This window comes from Phyllobates terribilis, unplaced genomic scaffold (genome assembly GCF_046119375.1).
Source record: "Phyllobates terribilis strain yellow unplaced genomic scaffold, ASM4611937v1 Scaffold_3__8_contigs__length_932513732, whole genome shotgun sequence".
In the NCBI taxonomy this organism is placed as follows: Eukaryota; Metazoa; Chordata; class Amphibia; order Anura; family Dendrobatidae; genus Phyllobates; species Phyllobates terribilis.
Genome location: NW_027362763.1, coordinates 531559064 through 531575194, shown reverse-complemented (window position 1 = coordinate 531575194; position 16131 = coordinate 531559064). Strand labels below are relative to the sequence as shown.

At 41.1% G+C, this 16131-nt stretch overlaps 1 protein-coding gene across 7 annotated transcripts in view; it reads left to right on the top strand.

Annotated features, from left to right (window-relative positions):
* The window catches only part of AHI1 (Abelson helper integration site 1), a 280181-nt gene that overhangs the window by 40701 nt on the left and 223349 nt on the right, over positions 1-16131 (top strand). For all 7 annotated transcript variants that reach the window (XM_073671294.1, XM_073671289.1, XM_073671290.1 and 4 more), the window contains 2 exons: positions 10168-10291; positions 10722-10951. In XM_073671294.1, coding sequence (XP_073527395.1) covers positions 10168-10291; positions 10722-10951 — 354 coding nt within the window. The remainder of the gene's footprint in view (positions 1-10167; positions 10292-10721; positions 10952-16131) is intronic.

Below are 16131 nucleotides of genomic sequence, written 5' to 3'. Positions count from 1 at the left end.
ACAGTGTGTCTAAATCACATTTAGCATCCACATGTTTTGGAATTTCTGTAGCGATGAGAGCCTGCCTAATTTACAAGTACATGTCTCCAGAAGCATGATTTGGGACAATGTACTGGTCACTACAACATACTGGTCACTACAATGGCAAATTTGGATTTTTCACTCCGCAACATCCACTGCTGCTCGTTTCTTGAAAACACCCATAGAGTCAAAATCATCACTACACTTGTAGGTAAATTCCCAAAGGGGTATAATTTCTAAAATGGGGTCACTTGAGAGGGGTATTCTGCTCTTTTAGCACTTAGGAGCTCTGTATACGGAGACCACAAACTATTCTAGGAAAATCTGTGCTCCTGGAGGCAAAATAGCTCTCCGTCCCATCCGAGTCTCGCCGTATGGCTAAGCAGTACTGTACAGCCACATATGGGTTATTTCCACGTTCAGCACAAATTGTGTGACAAATCTTGGTGCCATTTTTACCCATTTCCCTATGTGAAAATGTAAAATCTTGGGGCTAAAACAAATTTTTTTGTAGTAAACATGTAATTATTTTTTCTTCACTACCCAATGGTATAAAGTTCTGTGACACACCGATGGTGTCTGTATAATTACTGACCCCTTTATGAATTCATTGACAGCTGTAGTTTGTAAAATGGGGTCACTTATTTTGGCTGTTCTGGCACCTCAGGGGCTTTGCACTCGGACATGGCACCTTCAAACCATTCCAGCAAAATCTGTAGTTTTCGACCACATATGGGATATTGGGATACTCAGGAGAAAATGCATAACAAATTGTACCAATCTTTTTCTCCTATTATCCCTTTTGAAAATGAAAAACGTGGGGCCAAAGCAACATTTTAGTGGAAAAAATGGTAATTTTCTATTTTCTCAGATTAATGTTATACAATTCTGTGAGTCGCCTGAAGGTTAAAAATGCTCACTACACCCCTAGATGAATTTCTCAAGAGGTGTAGTTTCGAAAATGGGGTTTCCACTATTCAGGCACATCAGGGGCTCTGCAAATGTGACATGGCATCCGCTATCTATAACAGCCAATCAGGAGAAATTGCACAACAAATTGTATGGTCCATTTTCTCCTGTTACCCTTGTGAAAATGAAAAATTTGGGGCAAAACCAACCTTTTTTCAGCAAAAATATATTTTTAAAATTTTCACAGCTCAAAATTATAAAATTCTGTGAAGCACTTGGGGTTTCAAGGTGCTCACTACACCTCTAGATAAGTTCCCTGAGGGGTCTAGTTTCCAAAATGGTGTCACTTGTGGTGGTTTCCACTGTTTAGGCACATCAGGAGCTCTCCAAACGCGACATGTCATCGGCTATCTATTACAGCCAATTTTGCGCTCCAAAAGTCAAATGGCGCTCCTTTCATTCCAAGCCCTGCCGTGGGCCCAAACGGTAATTTTTCACCATATATGGGTTATCTGCGTACTAAGGAGAAATTACACAACAAATTGTATGGTGCTTTTTCTCCTGTTACCCTTGTGAAAATAAAAAAATTGGGGCTAAATCAAAATTTGTGAGGGGGGGGGGGGGGGAAGTAAAATTTTCATTTTTTCCTTCCACGTTGCTTTAATTCCTGTGAAGCACCTGAAGGGTTAATAAACTTTGTGAATGTGGTTTTGAGCACTTTGATGGGTGCAGTTTTCAAATGGTGTCAGTTTTGGGTATTTTCTGTCACATAGTGTCCCCAAAGTCACTTCAAATGTGATGGAGTCCCTAAAAAAATAGTTTTGTAAATTTTGTTGGAAAATTGGGAAATCGCTCATCAACTTTTTAACTCTTCTAACTTCCTAACAAAAAAAATATGTTTCAAAAATGTTGGTGATGTAAAGTAGACATGTGGGAAATGTTATTTCTGACATTAACATTATTTATTTTGTGTGATATACAGTGGGTACGGAAAGTATTCAGACCCCTTTACATTTTTCACTCTTTGTTTCATTGCAGCTATTTGGTAAATTCTAAAAAGTTCATTTTTTTTTTCTCATTAAAGTACACTCTGCACCCCATCTTGACTGAAACAAACCAGAAATGTAGAAATTTTTGCACATTTATTGAAAAAGAAAAACTGAAATATCACATGGTCATAAGTATTCAGACTCTTTGCTCAGACAGTCATATTTAAATCACATGCTGTCCATTTCCTTATGATCCTCCTTGAGATGGTTCTACTCCTTCATTGGAGTCCAGCTGGGTTTAATTAAATTGACAGAACTTGATTTGGAAAGGCACACACCTGTCTATATAAGACCTCACAGCTCACAGTGCATGTCAGACCAAATGAGAATCATGAGCTCAAAGGAACTGCCCAAGGAGCTCAGAGACAGAATTGTGGCAAGGCTTCGATCTGGCCAAGGTTACAAAAGAATTTCTGCATTACTCAAGGTTCCTAAGAGCACAGTGGCCTCCATAATCCTTAAATGGAAGAAGTTTGGGACCACCAGAAGTCTTCCTAGACCTGGCCGTCCACCCAAACTGAGCAATCGGGGGAGAAGAGCCTTGGTGGGAGAGGTAAAGAAGAACCCCAAGATCACTGTGGCTGAGCTCCAGAGATGCAGTAGGGAGATGGGAGAAAATTCCACAAAGTCAACTGTTGCCCTTCTCCAGTCGGGCCTTTATGGCAGAGTGGCCAGACGGAAGCCTCTCCTCAGTGCAAGACGTATGAAAGCCCGCATAGAGTTTGCTCAATAACACATGAAGGACTCTCAGACTATGAGAAATAAGATTCTCTGGTCTGATGAGACGAAGATAGAACTTTTTGGTGATAATTCTAAGCGGTATGTGTGGAGAAAACCAGGCACTGCTCATCACCTGCCCAATACAATCCCAACAGTGAAACATGGTGGTGGCAGTATCATGCTATGGGGGTGTTTTTCAACTGCAGGAACAGGACAACTGGTTGCAATTGAAGGAAACATGAATGCAGCCAAGTACAGAGATATCCTGGATGAAAACCTCTTCCAGAGTGCTCTGGACCTCGTACTTGGCCGAAGGTTCACTTTCCAACAAGACAATGACCCTAAGCACACAGCTAAAATAACAAAGGAGTGGCTTCAGAACAACTCTGTGACCATTCTTGACTGGCCCAGCCAGAACCCTGACCTAAACCCAATTGAGCATCTCTGGAGAGACCTGAAAATGGCTGTCTAACAACGTTCACCATCCAACCTGACGGAAATGGAGAGGATCTGCAAGGAAGAATGGCAGAGGATCCCCAAATCCAGGTGTGAAGAACCTGTTGCATCATTCCCAAGAAGACTCATGGCTGTACTGGCTCAAAAGGGTGCTTCTACTCAATACTGAGCAAAGGGTGTGAATACTTATGACCATGTGATATTTCAGTTTTTCTTTTTTAATAAATGTGCAAAAAATTCTATATTTCTGTTTTTTTTTCAGTAAAGATGGGGTGCAGAGTGCACTTGAATGAGAAAAAAAAATAACTTTTTGAATTTACCAAATGGCTGCAATGAAGCAAAGAGTGAAAAATTTAAAGGGGTCTGAATACTTTCCGTACCCACTGTAACTCTCTGGTTTAAGGGCATAAAAATGAAAAGTTTGAAAATTGAGAAATTTTCACCAAAATTCTGATATCTTCACAAATAAACACAAAAAATATCGGCCTAAATTGACCACTAGCATGAATTACAATATGTCACCAAAAAACAGTCTCATAAGCAGTGGGGTACGTTGAAGCGTTCCAGAGTTGTTACCACATAAAGAGACACTGGTCAGAATTGTAAAATTTGGCTTGGTCAAGAAGTTGAAAACAGTCTCTGGGGTGAAGGAGTTAAAGTACTGTCTGCATGACATCGCCGCTGTTGACAATAACAGACACCAGGAACAGTGGTGCAGATTCAGCCCTGGACCCAGGGAGAGTGAATAAGGCACAGTTTGGTTTTAAAACAAACTTCAGTAGGGGAGAAGGAATTTGCCTGTGTATAAGTGAGTCTAATGACTGGAGCTGTGGTGAGGCACTGACCAGTTAGATTCAGTGCAGCTCTGCTGAAAAATCCTGTATCATTACTAGTTTTTCTGTAGTATTACAAGTTAAATTATTTGTTTTGGTTAAAATATGGAGACAAAACTGACCCCATTACAGTCAACAGGGTCCCTTTTGGAGCCAATTGCATCCATTATGCAATGGATCCGTTCGCAGTAGAATTCCGATTCTGTGTTCCGAGAGCAGAGAAACAAAATTAGAGTGAACCTGTCAGATGATTCATGCTGCCCAAACCGCAGGCAGCATGAATCAGAGCTTGGCATGCAAGATTGCAGTCGCATATCTTTTTCTCTGAAATGCTCAGCTGTTTCAAAGAAAATAAAATGAGAAGATCTGGCCGGGAACCAAAGTCAGAGACCAGACTAGTCCGGCGCTGCCCCCTGCTGGCTTCCCCCTGCACTGCTACAGGTGATTTAGAGGTCTCTCCTATAGTGTATATACAACCCCTGGCAAAAATTCTGAAAAAAAAAAAACGGGCTCAGAGGATGTTCATTCAGTTGTTTAATGTTGTTGAAAAAAAGCAGATCACAGACATGGCACAAAACTAAAGTCATTTCAAATGGCAACTTTAGGGCTTTAAGAAACACTAAAAGAAATCAAGATAAAAAATGTAGTACTCGGTAAGTTTTTTCAGACCAAGCAGAGGGAAAAAATGATGGAATCACTGAATTCTGAGGAAAAAATTATGGAATCATGAAAAACAAACACACAAAAGAACACTCCAATACATCGCTAGTATATTGTTGCACCACCTCTGGCTTTAATAACAGCTTGCAGTCTCTGAGGCATGGACTTAATGAGTGACAAACAGTACTCTTCATCAATCTGGCTCCAACTTTCTCTGATTGCTGTTGCCAGATCAGATTTGCAGGTTGGAGCCTTGTAATGGACCATTTTCTTCAACTTCCACCAAAGATTTTCAATTGGATTGAGATCCGTACTATTTGCAGGCCATGACATTGACCTTATGTGTCTTCTTTCAAGGAATGTTTTCACAGGTTTTGCTCTATGGCAGGATGCATTATCATCTTGAAAAATGATGTCATCATCCCCATACATCCTTTCAATTGATGGGATAAGAAAACTGTCCAAAATATCAATGTAAACTTGGGCATTTATTGAAGATGTAATGACAGCCATCTCCCCAGTGCCTTTACCTGACATGCAGCCCCATATCATCAGTGACTGTGGAAATTTGCATGTTCTCTTCATGCAGTCATCTTTATAAATCTCATTGGAACGGCACCAAACAAAAGTTCCAGCATCATCACCTTGCCCAATGCAGATTCGCGATTCATCACTGAATATGACTTTCATCTAGTCATCCACAGTCCACGATTGCTTTTCCTTAGCCCATTGTAATCTTGTTTTTTTCTGTTTAGGTGTTAATGATGGCTTTTGTTTAGCTTTTCTGTATGTAAATTCCATTTCCTTTAGACGGTTTCTTACAGTTCGGTCACAGACATTGACTCCAGTTTCCTCCCATTCGTCCCTCATTTGGTTTGTTGTGCATTTCCTGTTTTGGAGACATATTGCTTTAAGTTTCCGGTCTTGACGCTTTGATGTCTTCCTTGGTCTACCAGTATGTTTGCCTTTAACAACCTTCCCATGTTGTTTGTATTTGGTCCAGATTTTGGACACAGCTGACTGTGAACAACCAACATCTTTTGCAATATTGCGTGAGGATTTACCTTCTTTTAAGAGTTTGATAATCCTCTCCTTTGTTTCAATTGACATCTCTCATGTTGGAGCCATGATTCATGTCAGTCCACTTGGTGCAACAGCTCTCCAAGGTGTGATCACTCCTTTTTAGATGCAGACTAATGAGCAGATCTAATTTGATGCAGGTGTTCGTTTTGGAAATGAAAATTTAGAGTGTGATTCCATAATTTTTCCCTCAGAATTGAGTGATTCCATAATTTTCCTATGCTTGGTCTGAAAAAAATTACCCTTACGGAGTACCACATTTTTAATCTTGATTTCTTTTAGTGTTTCTTAAAGCCCTAAAGTTGCCATTTGAAATGACTTTAGTTTTGTGCCATGTCTGTGATCTGTTTTTTTTCAACAGCATTAAACAACTGAAGGAACATCCTCTGAGCCCGGTGATTCCATCATTTTTGCCAGGGGTTGTATACTCTCCTATATATACAATGCTAGTGTATTTTTTCAGAAAATGTCCTGATGAAGATTTTAGTATGTGGTAGACTGGCACAGTATGCAAGTTAGTCTAGAATAGTGAGGGAAAGCCATCACTGTGTATAAAGGCTTAATGGCTGCTGCCATGTGTGAATGTGTGTCCTATAGATTTCTTTGCATACAGTGGCTCCTATGGAAGTCGCTGTGTATCGGGACCTTTGATTATGGTTGAGTAGAATGATCTAATTGTGGAATTGTATGTTTTTGTTTTTTCTTTAGTTTTTTTTTTTTTAATGTTTTGTTTTGTGAAAATGGAATCTAATAGAGGGCATGCAAAGAAATAATCAGACATCATATGTTACCCATCAAAATGCACGTTCCCATTCTGATTAGATCAGCTTCGCCTTAAAAGCCTTAGGTAATCCTATTATACGTTAATCGTCATCCTCTTAGAATACTAGGACTGTCTAGTAATCCAGATTTTGCCTGATGGCAAGGATTTCACTGACGCTGCATACTCTACATGTAATTTCTCTATCTACTTCTTCTGTTTTTTTTTTTGTTTTCTATTATCCCAATTATTATTACTTAGTTATTATTAGTGTTTATTAGTTAAAGCTAATGCTTCCATTTAAAGACCACTAGATGGCGATGTATCATCACTATGTAAAGCGTTAGAACTACACATGACAATGAATGAGGACAAACCAACCTACAATAGTATAGGAAATGGCATGAATTTCTTTATTCCTGTCCTTTGTGTCTACTGAAGGAGTAGCTGCATATTACCACTGAGAAGGGAATGCACGTGCCTATTAGGAGTGGTGCTTAATAAATGGCTGGTTACAGACATGTCTCAAATGACTGGACTATAAAATGATCACATTATTTAAAGGGGTTGTCCAGGATTCCAAGATATGTATATAGATGACCTATCCATGAAATAAGTCATCAATATTCGATTTGTGGAATGCGGATGCCCGGGTATACACACTGATCAGCTGTTTGCAGCTCTTGCTGTGTCCGGTTGTACATAGCGAGGGTACGGAGCCAGGAATCACCGCTTCAAACACTGTCTGTTTTCGAGTACTGCCGCTCAGCTGCCATGCATTTCAATAGGAGTTGAGCTGCAGTATCCAAGAATTGCCACTTCACAGTATATGCAGACTTGTTTACACCAGCCACAGCTTATTGGTGGGGCTACTGGGTTTCGGACCTCATGCTAATCCTATATTGATGACCTATAAAGAGGATAGGTCATCAATATGAAAATCACAGAAAAACTCTTTGGCGTCACAGCCAGGTTGGGTCTTTTTATTTGTGGTACATGAAACTTTTTGATAATTTTGCCTCCCAAAGAGTATAAAAAATTAACAAAGAAAAAAGATGAAATATTATAATTGTTTTAATAATTTTTTTTAACACTTCTGTATAATTGTCAAGGTATCTTTATTTTGGAGGTCTGTACAATCACGACAATACTAAATTTATAAATATATTTTTAGAATATATATTCTTTTTTTAGTGCAAAAGTGGCAAAACATGAACAAACCTATATAAATGTAGTATTGTTGTGATTGTACAGACTGGCTGAACTTCAAAGGAGAAAGTGATTTTTACTATATGCAGCAATATGTGGTATTGCTGTGTATAGTACAAGCGATCAGATGATTGTAAAATGTTGTAAAAAAATCTGAACAAAAATTAAAAACCCATAGACAGTTGAATCACCCACCTTTTCCCCTATTAAAAATAAAGATAATTTAAAAAAAAATCCACATTTGGTATCGCCACGAGCATAAATATCCAATCTATCAAAATCTAAAATTAATTATTCCAGTCGGTAAGCACCGTAAACAGAAAAATTTAAAAACAACAAAATTATGTTTTTTTTGGTTCCGTAATACCACAAAAAATGCTGTAAGAAGGGATCAAAATGTCGTACGAATTAAAAAACAATGTCTTACCCCCAAAAAATAAGCCCTGACACAGCTCTATCAACTGAAAAATAAAAAGGTTACGTGTCACAGAAAATGGCGACACAATCAAAAAATAATAATTTTTTTAACTGATTGTTTTTCTCACAGCTAAAAAAAAGTTGAAAAAAAAATAGGCAAGGTTGCTATCACTGTAATCATATTGCCAAGTGATTTTTACCACACTATGTACGCGGTAAAAGCAATTACCAAAAAACAATGTCAGAATTGCGTTTTTTTTCCGCAACTACACTGCACTTGGAATTTTCCTGTTTTCCAGTACACTATGGGGTAAAATGAAGGTTGTCATTCAAAAGTACAACTCGTCCATCAAAAAACAAGCCCTTATAATATATATACAGCTTTCCCCAAAAAATGAAAAAATGCCAGCGAGGGGCAGGGGGGGCAGCTGCCACCCTCCCCCCTAGAAGCAGGGGCACGCACCTATCAAAACTCACTTGTATGCTGCAGTGCTCCCGTCCTGCACTGGCTCCAGACTGCAGGGGGCAATCTCCCCTCCTCTGTCCTGTCTTCTGCCGTCTTCACCAGAGAGAGGAGGGGGAGGGGTGCCTGCCCTGCACAGGATCCGATTCCTGGGCCCTGAGCTGGAGAAAGTGAAAGTACTACCGCTCATCTCCGTCACAGGAAGGGAACTAATGCTAATATTGTAGGTGATTATTATGTGCTCTCTGTACAATGTGTGTGAACTATATGTGCGATATGTGCAATGTACTATTTGCTGTCTGTAGCTGTCATCTGTCTATCACACTTTATCCCTCTATCCATCCCTCTACCTATCCATCTCTCTACCTATCCATCTCTCTACCTATCCATCCCTCTACCTATCCATCCCTCTACCTATCCATCTATCTATCTATCCCTCCAGATATCCATCATTATATTCCATTTAAATATCTTGATTATTGTATCATAAAAATGATTAAATGTCTGATGTTCACATTGAACTACAATACATTTTTCACTTAAATATAAGCAATATATGTGGGAGTTGGAGTCGTGGAGTCGGTGTAAGGGAAATTGAGGAGTCTGAGTCGCAGGTTTGGCATACCAACTCCACAGCCCTGTGTACTACAGTGCATTATCACTGATTGGCTGAGGGGTATTGCAATCAGGAAAGCCTCCCTATTGCTGTAACAACTATCAGCACCCTGCGATCATGCTGCAGGGGTGCTGATGGTCTGAGAAAAGGATCGATCTCCCGTTGTCAGATTGCTCATATGACGCTGTCATTACTATGAAGGGTTAAAGTGCTGAAATCGGCACAATGTCCCTTCTCAGCACATGCAGTAGAAGTCTGACTGTATGACAGTCGGCTCCTGCTTCGGATGGCACAGGCACAGCTCTTGAGCCCGAGCCACTTCTCGGACGTAACTGTATGTCAGACTGCTGTAAATCACCTGCAATCTTGACGTACAGTTACATCATGTTGCAGGAAGGGGTTAATCTATATGGTGAACATTGTAAGAAATAGAAAAAAGCTTTTTTTGTTCGTCCCACAATGCAAAAAAAACTGAAATAAAAATACATAGGAACACCAAAATAGTACAAATGTGTCAACTCATCCAGCCAAGAAAAAAAAAACCCTCACACAACTTAATCAATAAAGAAAAATAAAAACGTTATGGTTCTCTCGGTATGGTGTCACATGAGGATATGATTTTGTTTTATAAAATATTTTTAGAGTTCAAAAGTATTAAAAAAATAAAAATAATAATATATTTGCTATTGCCATAATTGTATGTCAGTTGCACGTCACCGTGAACATATTACAATTAACCCCCCCCTCCCTCCCCCCCACAAAAAAAAAAAAAAAAAAAGATACTTTACTTTTCACTCCCCGCTGCACAAAAAAATATGTTTTTCAGTATGTTATATTCCAGAGCTAAAGCAGAAAAATAAAATTCTGGGCCTCAGAAGGTGGGATTGATAGAGGAAAAAAATAACACCTTGTCTAAAAACACTAAAAAGTGTATGTCATTTTATGTATCAACAATTTTTTAATCTGTTTTGTAGTGTATGAAATTCCCTCTGGTCAATATCTCCGAGAACTTCATGGACACCTGAATGTTGTCTATGACTTGTGCTGGTCCAGAGATGATCATCATTTGTTATCTGCCTCTTCTGATGGTACTGTCAGGTGAGTAGGATTTTTGGATTTATATATTTTCTGATTCTGGTTGTAAAGTGTGTTTGGAGTGGTTGAAGATTTTTTACAATTGTTAATTGTATGTAAAGAACATATGTAGGTACTGTACATGTTAAATACCTACAGAATATGCGGATCATGTGCACACGTAACAATTAAAGGGAGTCTCCAGACTTAAAGAATCTTCCAAGTTCAGAAAATAGGTGCCAAGATCATTTTACTGTAATTAACATTAATCCGCTGAACATTAAAGCAATATTTATATTATAAAAGTAGCTACTTTGCATAAAACTATAATAATTTCATAGGAGTGAATGTGTTCCAGAAATAATTTGGTTTTTAAACTTATTTGTTTAATAGGAAAATAGCATGCAGTAAAATACAATTCTAACTATTATGTTACCTTTGCTTTTCCCTCCAGACTTTGGAGAATTGGAAATGAAGCTTCATCTGCCTTAAAAGTTTTACCCCATCCCTCCTTTGTATATACAGCTAAGTTCCACCCCATGTCTGATCACCTAGCAGTGACTGGATGCTATGATGCAGTCATCCGAGTGTGGAACATGAAGGTGAAGGAGATCAATGGTCAGCTCCTACAGGAGTTTGATGGTCATAAAAGTTTTATCAATTCCCTGTGTTTTGATGCAGAAGGTAAGTTCTTTAAAGAGCAGCATCCTCCTGAAGTACATTTAAATCCCCTGTAAATACATGATCATGAAATTTATGACCAGAATGAGCAGGCTTTAATTACGTCTTTACAGAGTTATCAATTTTGAATGACCTGCCATCCCACGGGCAGTAAGGTACCAGCACTGTTGAATGTTATCCCGGAAAAGAAGTCCATTGGCACTGATCATGCCGAGAATATGGCCTTGGCCGATTAGCTTCTGAATATGCTTTACCACGCTTTGTGTAGCCTTGACAAAGCATGTTCAGATGCGAAACGGCTGTGAGTCTATTATTTGCATCATGTGATCTGTAATGCAGGGGTGCACAACCTGCTGCGCCGAGGACCACATGTGGCCTGCCATGTTCTTCTGTGCGGCCCTCAACCATCTGCTCACATATATGGTAGCGTCTGGTCATATGTATGTTCCATAACATGGAGAAGAACTTTGCTGGATTTTTCACTTCATCATGCACCAAATGTTTTCTGTTGGTGAAAAGTTTGGACTGCAGGCGGCCAGTTCATCACCCGTCGAACTCCTCTTCTGAGAAGCCATGCTGTTGTGATGGATGCAGTATGTGGCTAAGCACTGTCTTGCTGGACATACAAGGCTTTCACTGAAATAGATGTTGTCTTGATGGAACATATATTGTTTCTAAAACTGCTGTATAATGCTCAGCAATGATGGCGCCTTTCAAGATGTGTATGCTGCCCATGCCATTGGTACTAATGTCACCCCACACCATCAGAGTTGTAGGCTTTTGAACTGTGCACTGATAACAAGCTGGACGGTCCCACTTCTCTTCAGTCCGCAGGACGTGGCGTCTGTGGTTTCATTAAAGAATTTATAATTTCAGTGCATCTGACCAAAGAACAGTTTTCCATTTTCTCACTTCATTTTAAATGAGAGAAAATGACAGCGTTTCTGGCTTGTGGTATATGGGTTCATTTTTGCATGATAGTTCCCCATGCAATCCAGAAATGCAAGTTAAAGCTCTGTGTTTACAGACAATGATTTCTGGAAGTATTGCTGAGCCCGTGGAGTGATTTGCAAAGATCGCGAGCATCCAATGTTGTCTGTCGTTTTTGTCCCTTTGCGCACATGGATTTCTCAAGTATTTGAATCTGTTCATGATATTATATACTGTAGATCCTGGTTGGTTCAATATCTTTGCAATTTTGCATTTAGGAACTTTTTTTTTTTTTAATTGTTTCACAATTTTTAGACACGTTAGAGCAGAGGTCCCCAACTGTTTTGATCTTGAGAGACACAGCTATAAAAGAGGGTCGCGCGCCACATCCAGCTCCTGCCCCACTCAAAACAGTAACACCCAGAGCCCCCTATTACTAGTATAATGATAGCCAAAGCTTTTCCACTCAAATCACACCAAGGCAATATTCCAAGCTCCACGGTTTCCTGTCTTACCCCATTCAGATCTACTCTTCTGTGCTGAGCTACACACAAAAGTCACCATCTAGATGTCTACTCTTAATAGCGGTTTGCTACATCTGGTGCTAATGCACCAAGCTGGCAGACAGCCATGAGCCACTCATCACAAGCCCCTGAGCCACACATCACCGGTCCCCCAGCCACACATCATGGGCCCGCGAGTCTCACATGTGGCTCTCAAGCTACAAGTTGGTGACCCTGGCATTAGAGCTACTGTAGAGCTAAAATGGTAGAGATTGAGGCCTTAAAATACAAAGAATTTAATGCTCCTAACATAAACACAGATGTAGTAATCCTTAACTTGTCATATGACACACTAATTTATTAGCATAGTCCTGTTGCACGTTAATTGACACGTGTTAAAATCAAAAGCATTGGCATTACATAAATACATCACCAGAACCACCATAATTATATGAATACAGCACCTGAGCCACCATCAGTACATGAATAGAGTAGTAGTCTATCAGCATAGCAAATCCTAGAATCTACAGTCCTTGCCCTTTCTTTCTTGCAGTAGCACTCCAAATTGTGAGGGCATCTCCTGTGTACAGCCCTCTTCAGGTCAACCCACATGTTGACAGTTTCATTCAGGCCTGGGTTCTGGCTGGGCCATTCCTTAACTTTGATTCTTTTTTTGGTGAAGCCCTTCTTTTGTTGATTTAGATGAATGCTTAAGGTCAATGTCATGCTGAGAGGTAAAATTTCTCTTAATCTTCAGCTTTCTAGCAAAGGCCTAATGATTTTGATGCAAAATTGAACTGTTCATAATTCCTCCCACATAGATTAAAGCCCTAGTTCCACCTGCCAGAAAACAGCCCCAAAGCAAAATGCTGTCTCCACCATGCTTCACTGTGGGTTCTTTTGGTGATGCGCAGTGTTGGCTTTGCAACAAACATACCTTTTGTTTAACCCTGGACTCCTCAAACTATAACACGTTTTCCCGTATTCTCTTAGCCGTCTTTATGTAGGTTTTGGAAAGACATAGCTGGGCTTGGATGTTTTTTTTTTTTGTTTGTTTGTTTGTTTTTAATAGAAAAAGCCTCCCTTTTGCTAAACTACCCCACAGGCCAGACATATGTAGACTACGAGAGATTGCTGTCACATGTTGTACACAACCAGTACTTACCAGAAAATTCCTGCAGCCCCTTTAATGTTGCTTACACTGGCCCCTCTCCATGCTGTGCCCTTTTTCACACTTTTCACCCCTCTACACTCTCGTAAACATTATAAGTCCCTTCTACCTTTGGCTCAATGGAGTGCTTATCTTCCCTATCGTCTTCACCTCCTCTGCTGTGGAGCAGTGACATCAGTAGCGTGTTGAGATGATCCCTCTACACCGCTGCCTGTCTGGCCAGGGAACTGATTAGTGCTCCCCTTCTTTGGTGCTCATATCTTCAATTGTATTTGTGTCTGAAATACAAGAACATGCATGATACTGGCTCTGAATCAGCAGTTTGTTCAACAACCAGATAGTAGAATTGCTGAGAGCCGCACAAATCACACTCTGAAATATATCTCAGACCGCCGCCTGAGACAAGATGATCATTTTATAAGTCCTTGTAGACGTAAACTTTCCTCTACTGATTTAGTGAAATGCACCTCACATTCTGTAAAGTAAAATATATAAAATAAGTAGTAGTAGAGGTCTGATTGAAGAGAAATGTGTTTTTATCAACTCTGTCTTGCACAGGCTTGGTGTCCCCTGGACGCCAAGAAATCCCCATTTATCTTCTTAGTAATCCCCGAAATCCCCGCCTATGCGTTTAGTTATCATATTGCCTCCCTCCCCTGCACGTCACAGGGCCCTGTGACGTGCACTGGTCTCCCTCACCTCCCGCGCATGCGCAACGTGCCGCTCTAATAGAGCGTGCTTTGCTTCCTCCCGGCCCCATCTGTCTGTGCACTGTGCTCTGTGCAGAGGAGGGGGGAATATGGTAAATAAACACATAGGTGGGGATTTTGGGGATTACTTAGAACATGTTAACCACCGAGTTGATAAAAACTAATTTCTTCAATCTGACCTCTACTATGGGCCATACCGGTATGTATAGATTTACCTTTATGTAACCTGTATGCCCATAGTAGAGGTCTGATAACTCCCAGGGGGTGACACATTCCCTTTAAAGGGAAGCAATCATCAGAAAATGACCAATTGTTAAAATCAGGTTTTTGTCTAAATGTATGTATTTATTTACTTTTTTTTAGCAATGTTTTTTTTTAGTTTTGTGTAATAAAAAAAGTTGCTATATTTTTACACTGGCCACTGGAGCTTCTTTAGAATCTAACTTCCTGTTGTTTCAGGAAACAACACATAGCTACAGTGGTCAGACAATGACTCTAACTTTTGTATTGAAGTATCTAATGAGCGTGTGCAAAGGTCATTGTGAAAGAAAGGGAGCTGGATCAGCTGTGAGATCTCCTACTGGGATTGGTGGATCCTGTGTTATCAGCTGTGTATAGAGATGTCACCTGTTAGTGTAATCCTGCTTTTGATGATCAGAAGCTCTGCCGAAAAAACTCTGCAAAATGCTATTTGTAATATTTCAAAACAGATCTTGTGTGTGTGCGTGTGTTAATTATATTTTTGCTATCACCCATGACAGCACCTACAACGAGAGAGGGGATCCGCCCTTCCAGGACAGGAAACCTACAGACTAAAAGGGCGGCGCCTCTCCACCACCTCAGTTGGTTTCCTGTCCTTGAAGGGGAACCTTGTTAAAGCGGCGGCAGAAGAAAGAAGAGAAGATTATTCCCAGACCTGGGCCGGTCGGTTTCCAAGCTACATGGTGGGTCCAAGGGGGCCTGTGCCGTCGGACGGGCGCGAGCACACCATTACCTTATGGTGGCCTGGCAGCCACGCATCCCGGTTGCGCAGGCGCAGGACCCTATCCAGGAAATCGCGCCCTAAGACGCACGCCTGTGAAAAAAGAAGTAGCGGAGACCCATGTCTTCTAACATGTTTCCAGCTACTGTTTTGTACCAGCCTGCAGCCCTGATGACGATCGTACCGGAGGGTCCTTGGTGGGAGAACCTTAGACAGGCTTACCTGTTGAAGATCCGGATATGACTGAGCGGCGCCCCTGCCTGGGGTCGGCAGCTCCAGCTCCGTGAATCAGTGGAAAAGCTGCTGTGGAACTGCGCCCCTGTTTGGGATCAGCAGCTCCAGCTCTGCACGTCAGTGAGAGAGCAGCTGTGGAACTGCGCCCCTGTCTGGGGTCGGCAGCTCCAGCTCCGTGCATCAGTGGAGAAGCTGCTGCAGAACTGCGCTCCTGTCTGGGGTCTGCAGATCCAGCTCTGCACGTCAGTGAGAGAGCAGCTGTGGAACTGCGCCCCTGTCTGGGGTCAGCAGCTCCCGCTCTGCACATCAATGGGAGCACCTGTTGAGCTGCGCCCCTGCCTGGTGGCAGCAGCTCCAGCTTTGATCGGCACACTATTGGAGGCGCCCCTGCCTGGGATTGACCACCCCAGTATTGCTCAGGAATGGCCGGATGTAGAGGAACAGGCCTGTGACTTGGTCCAGCCTCCGAATCCGTACAGCTGGTGGTGAGTGATCTTTGTGAATGTTTACCTTGTTTATGGGGCCCTTTTCTTGTTATGGTTGCTAGGAAAGGGTGAAGGATGTTAGCGCAAAACTCAAAAATGGGTGTGTGTGCGCTCTGTAAGACTCCATCTGGGTCAAGGGCCTCGTGCTTTAAATTTAGGTTCAGGACG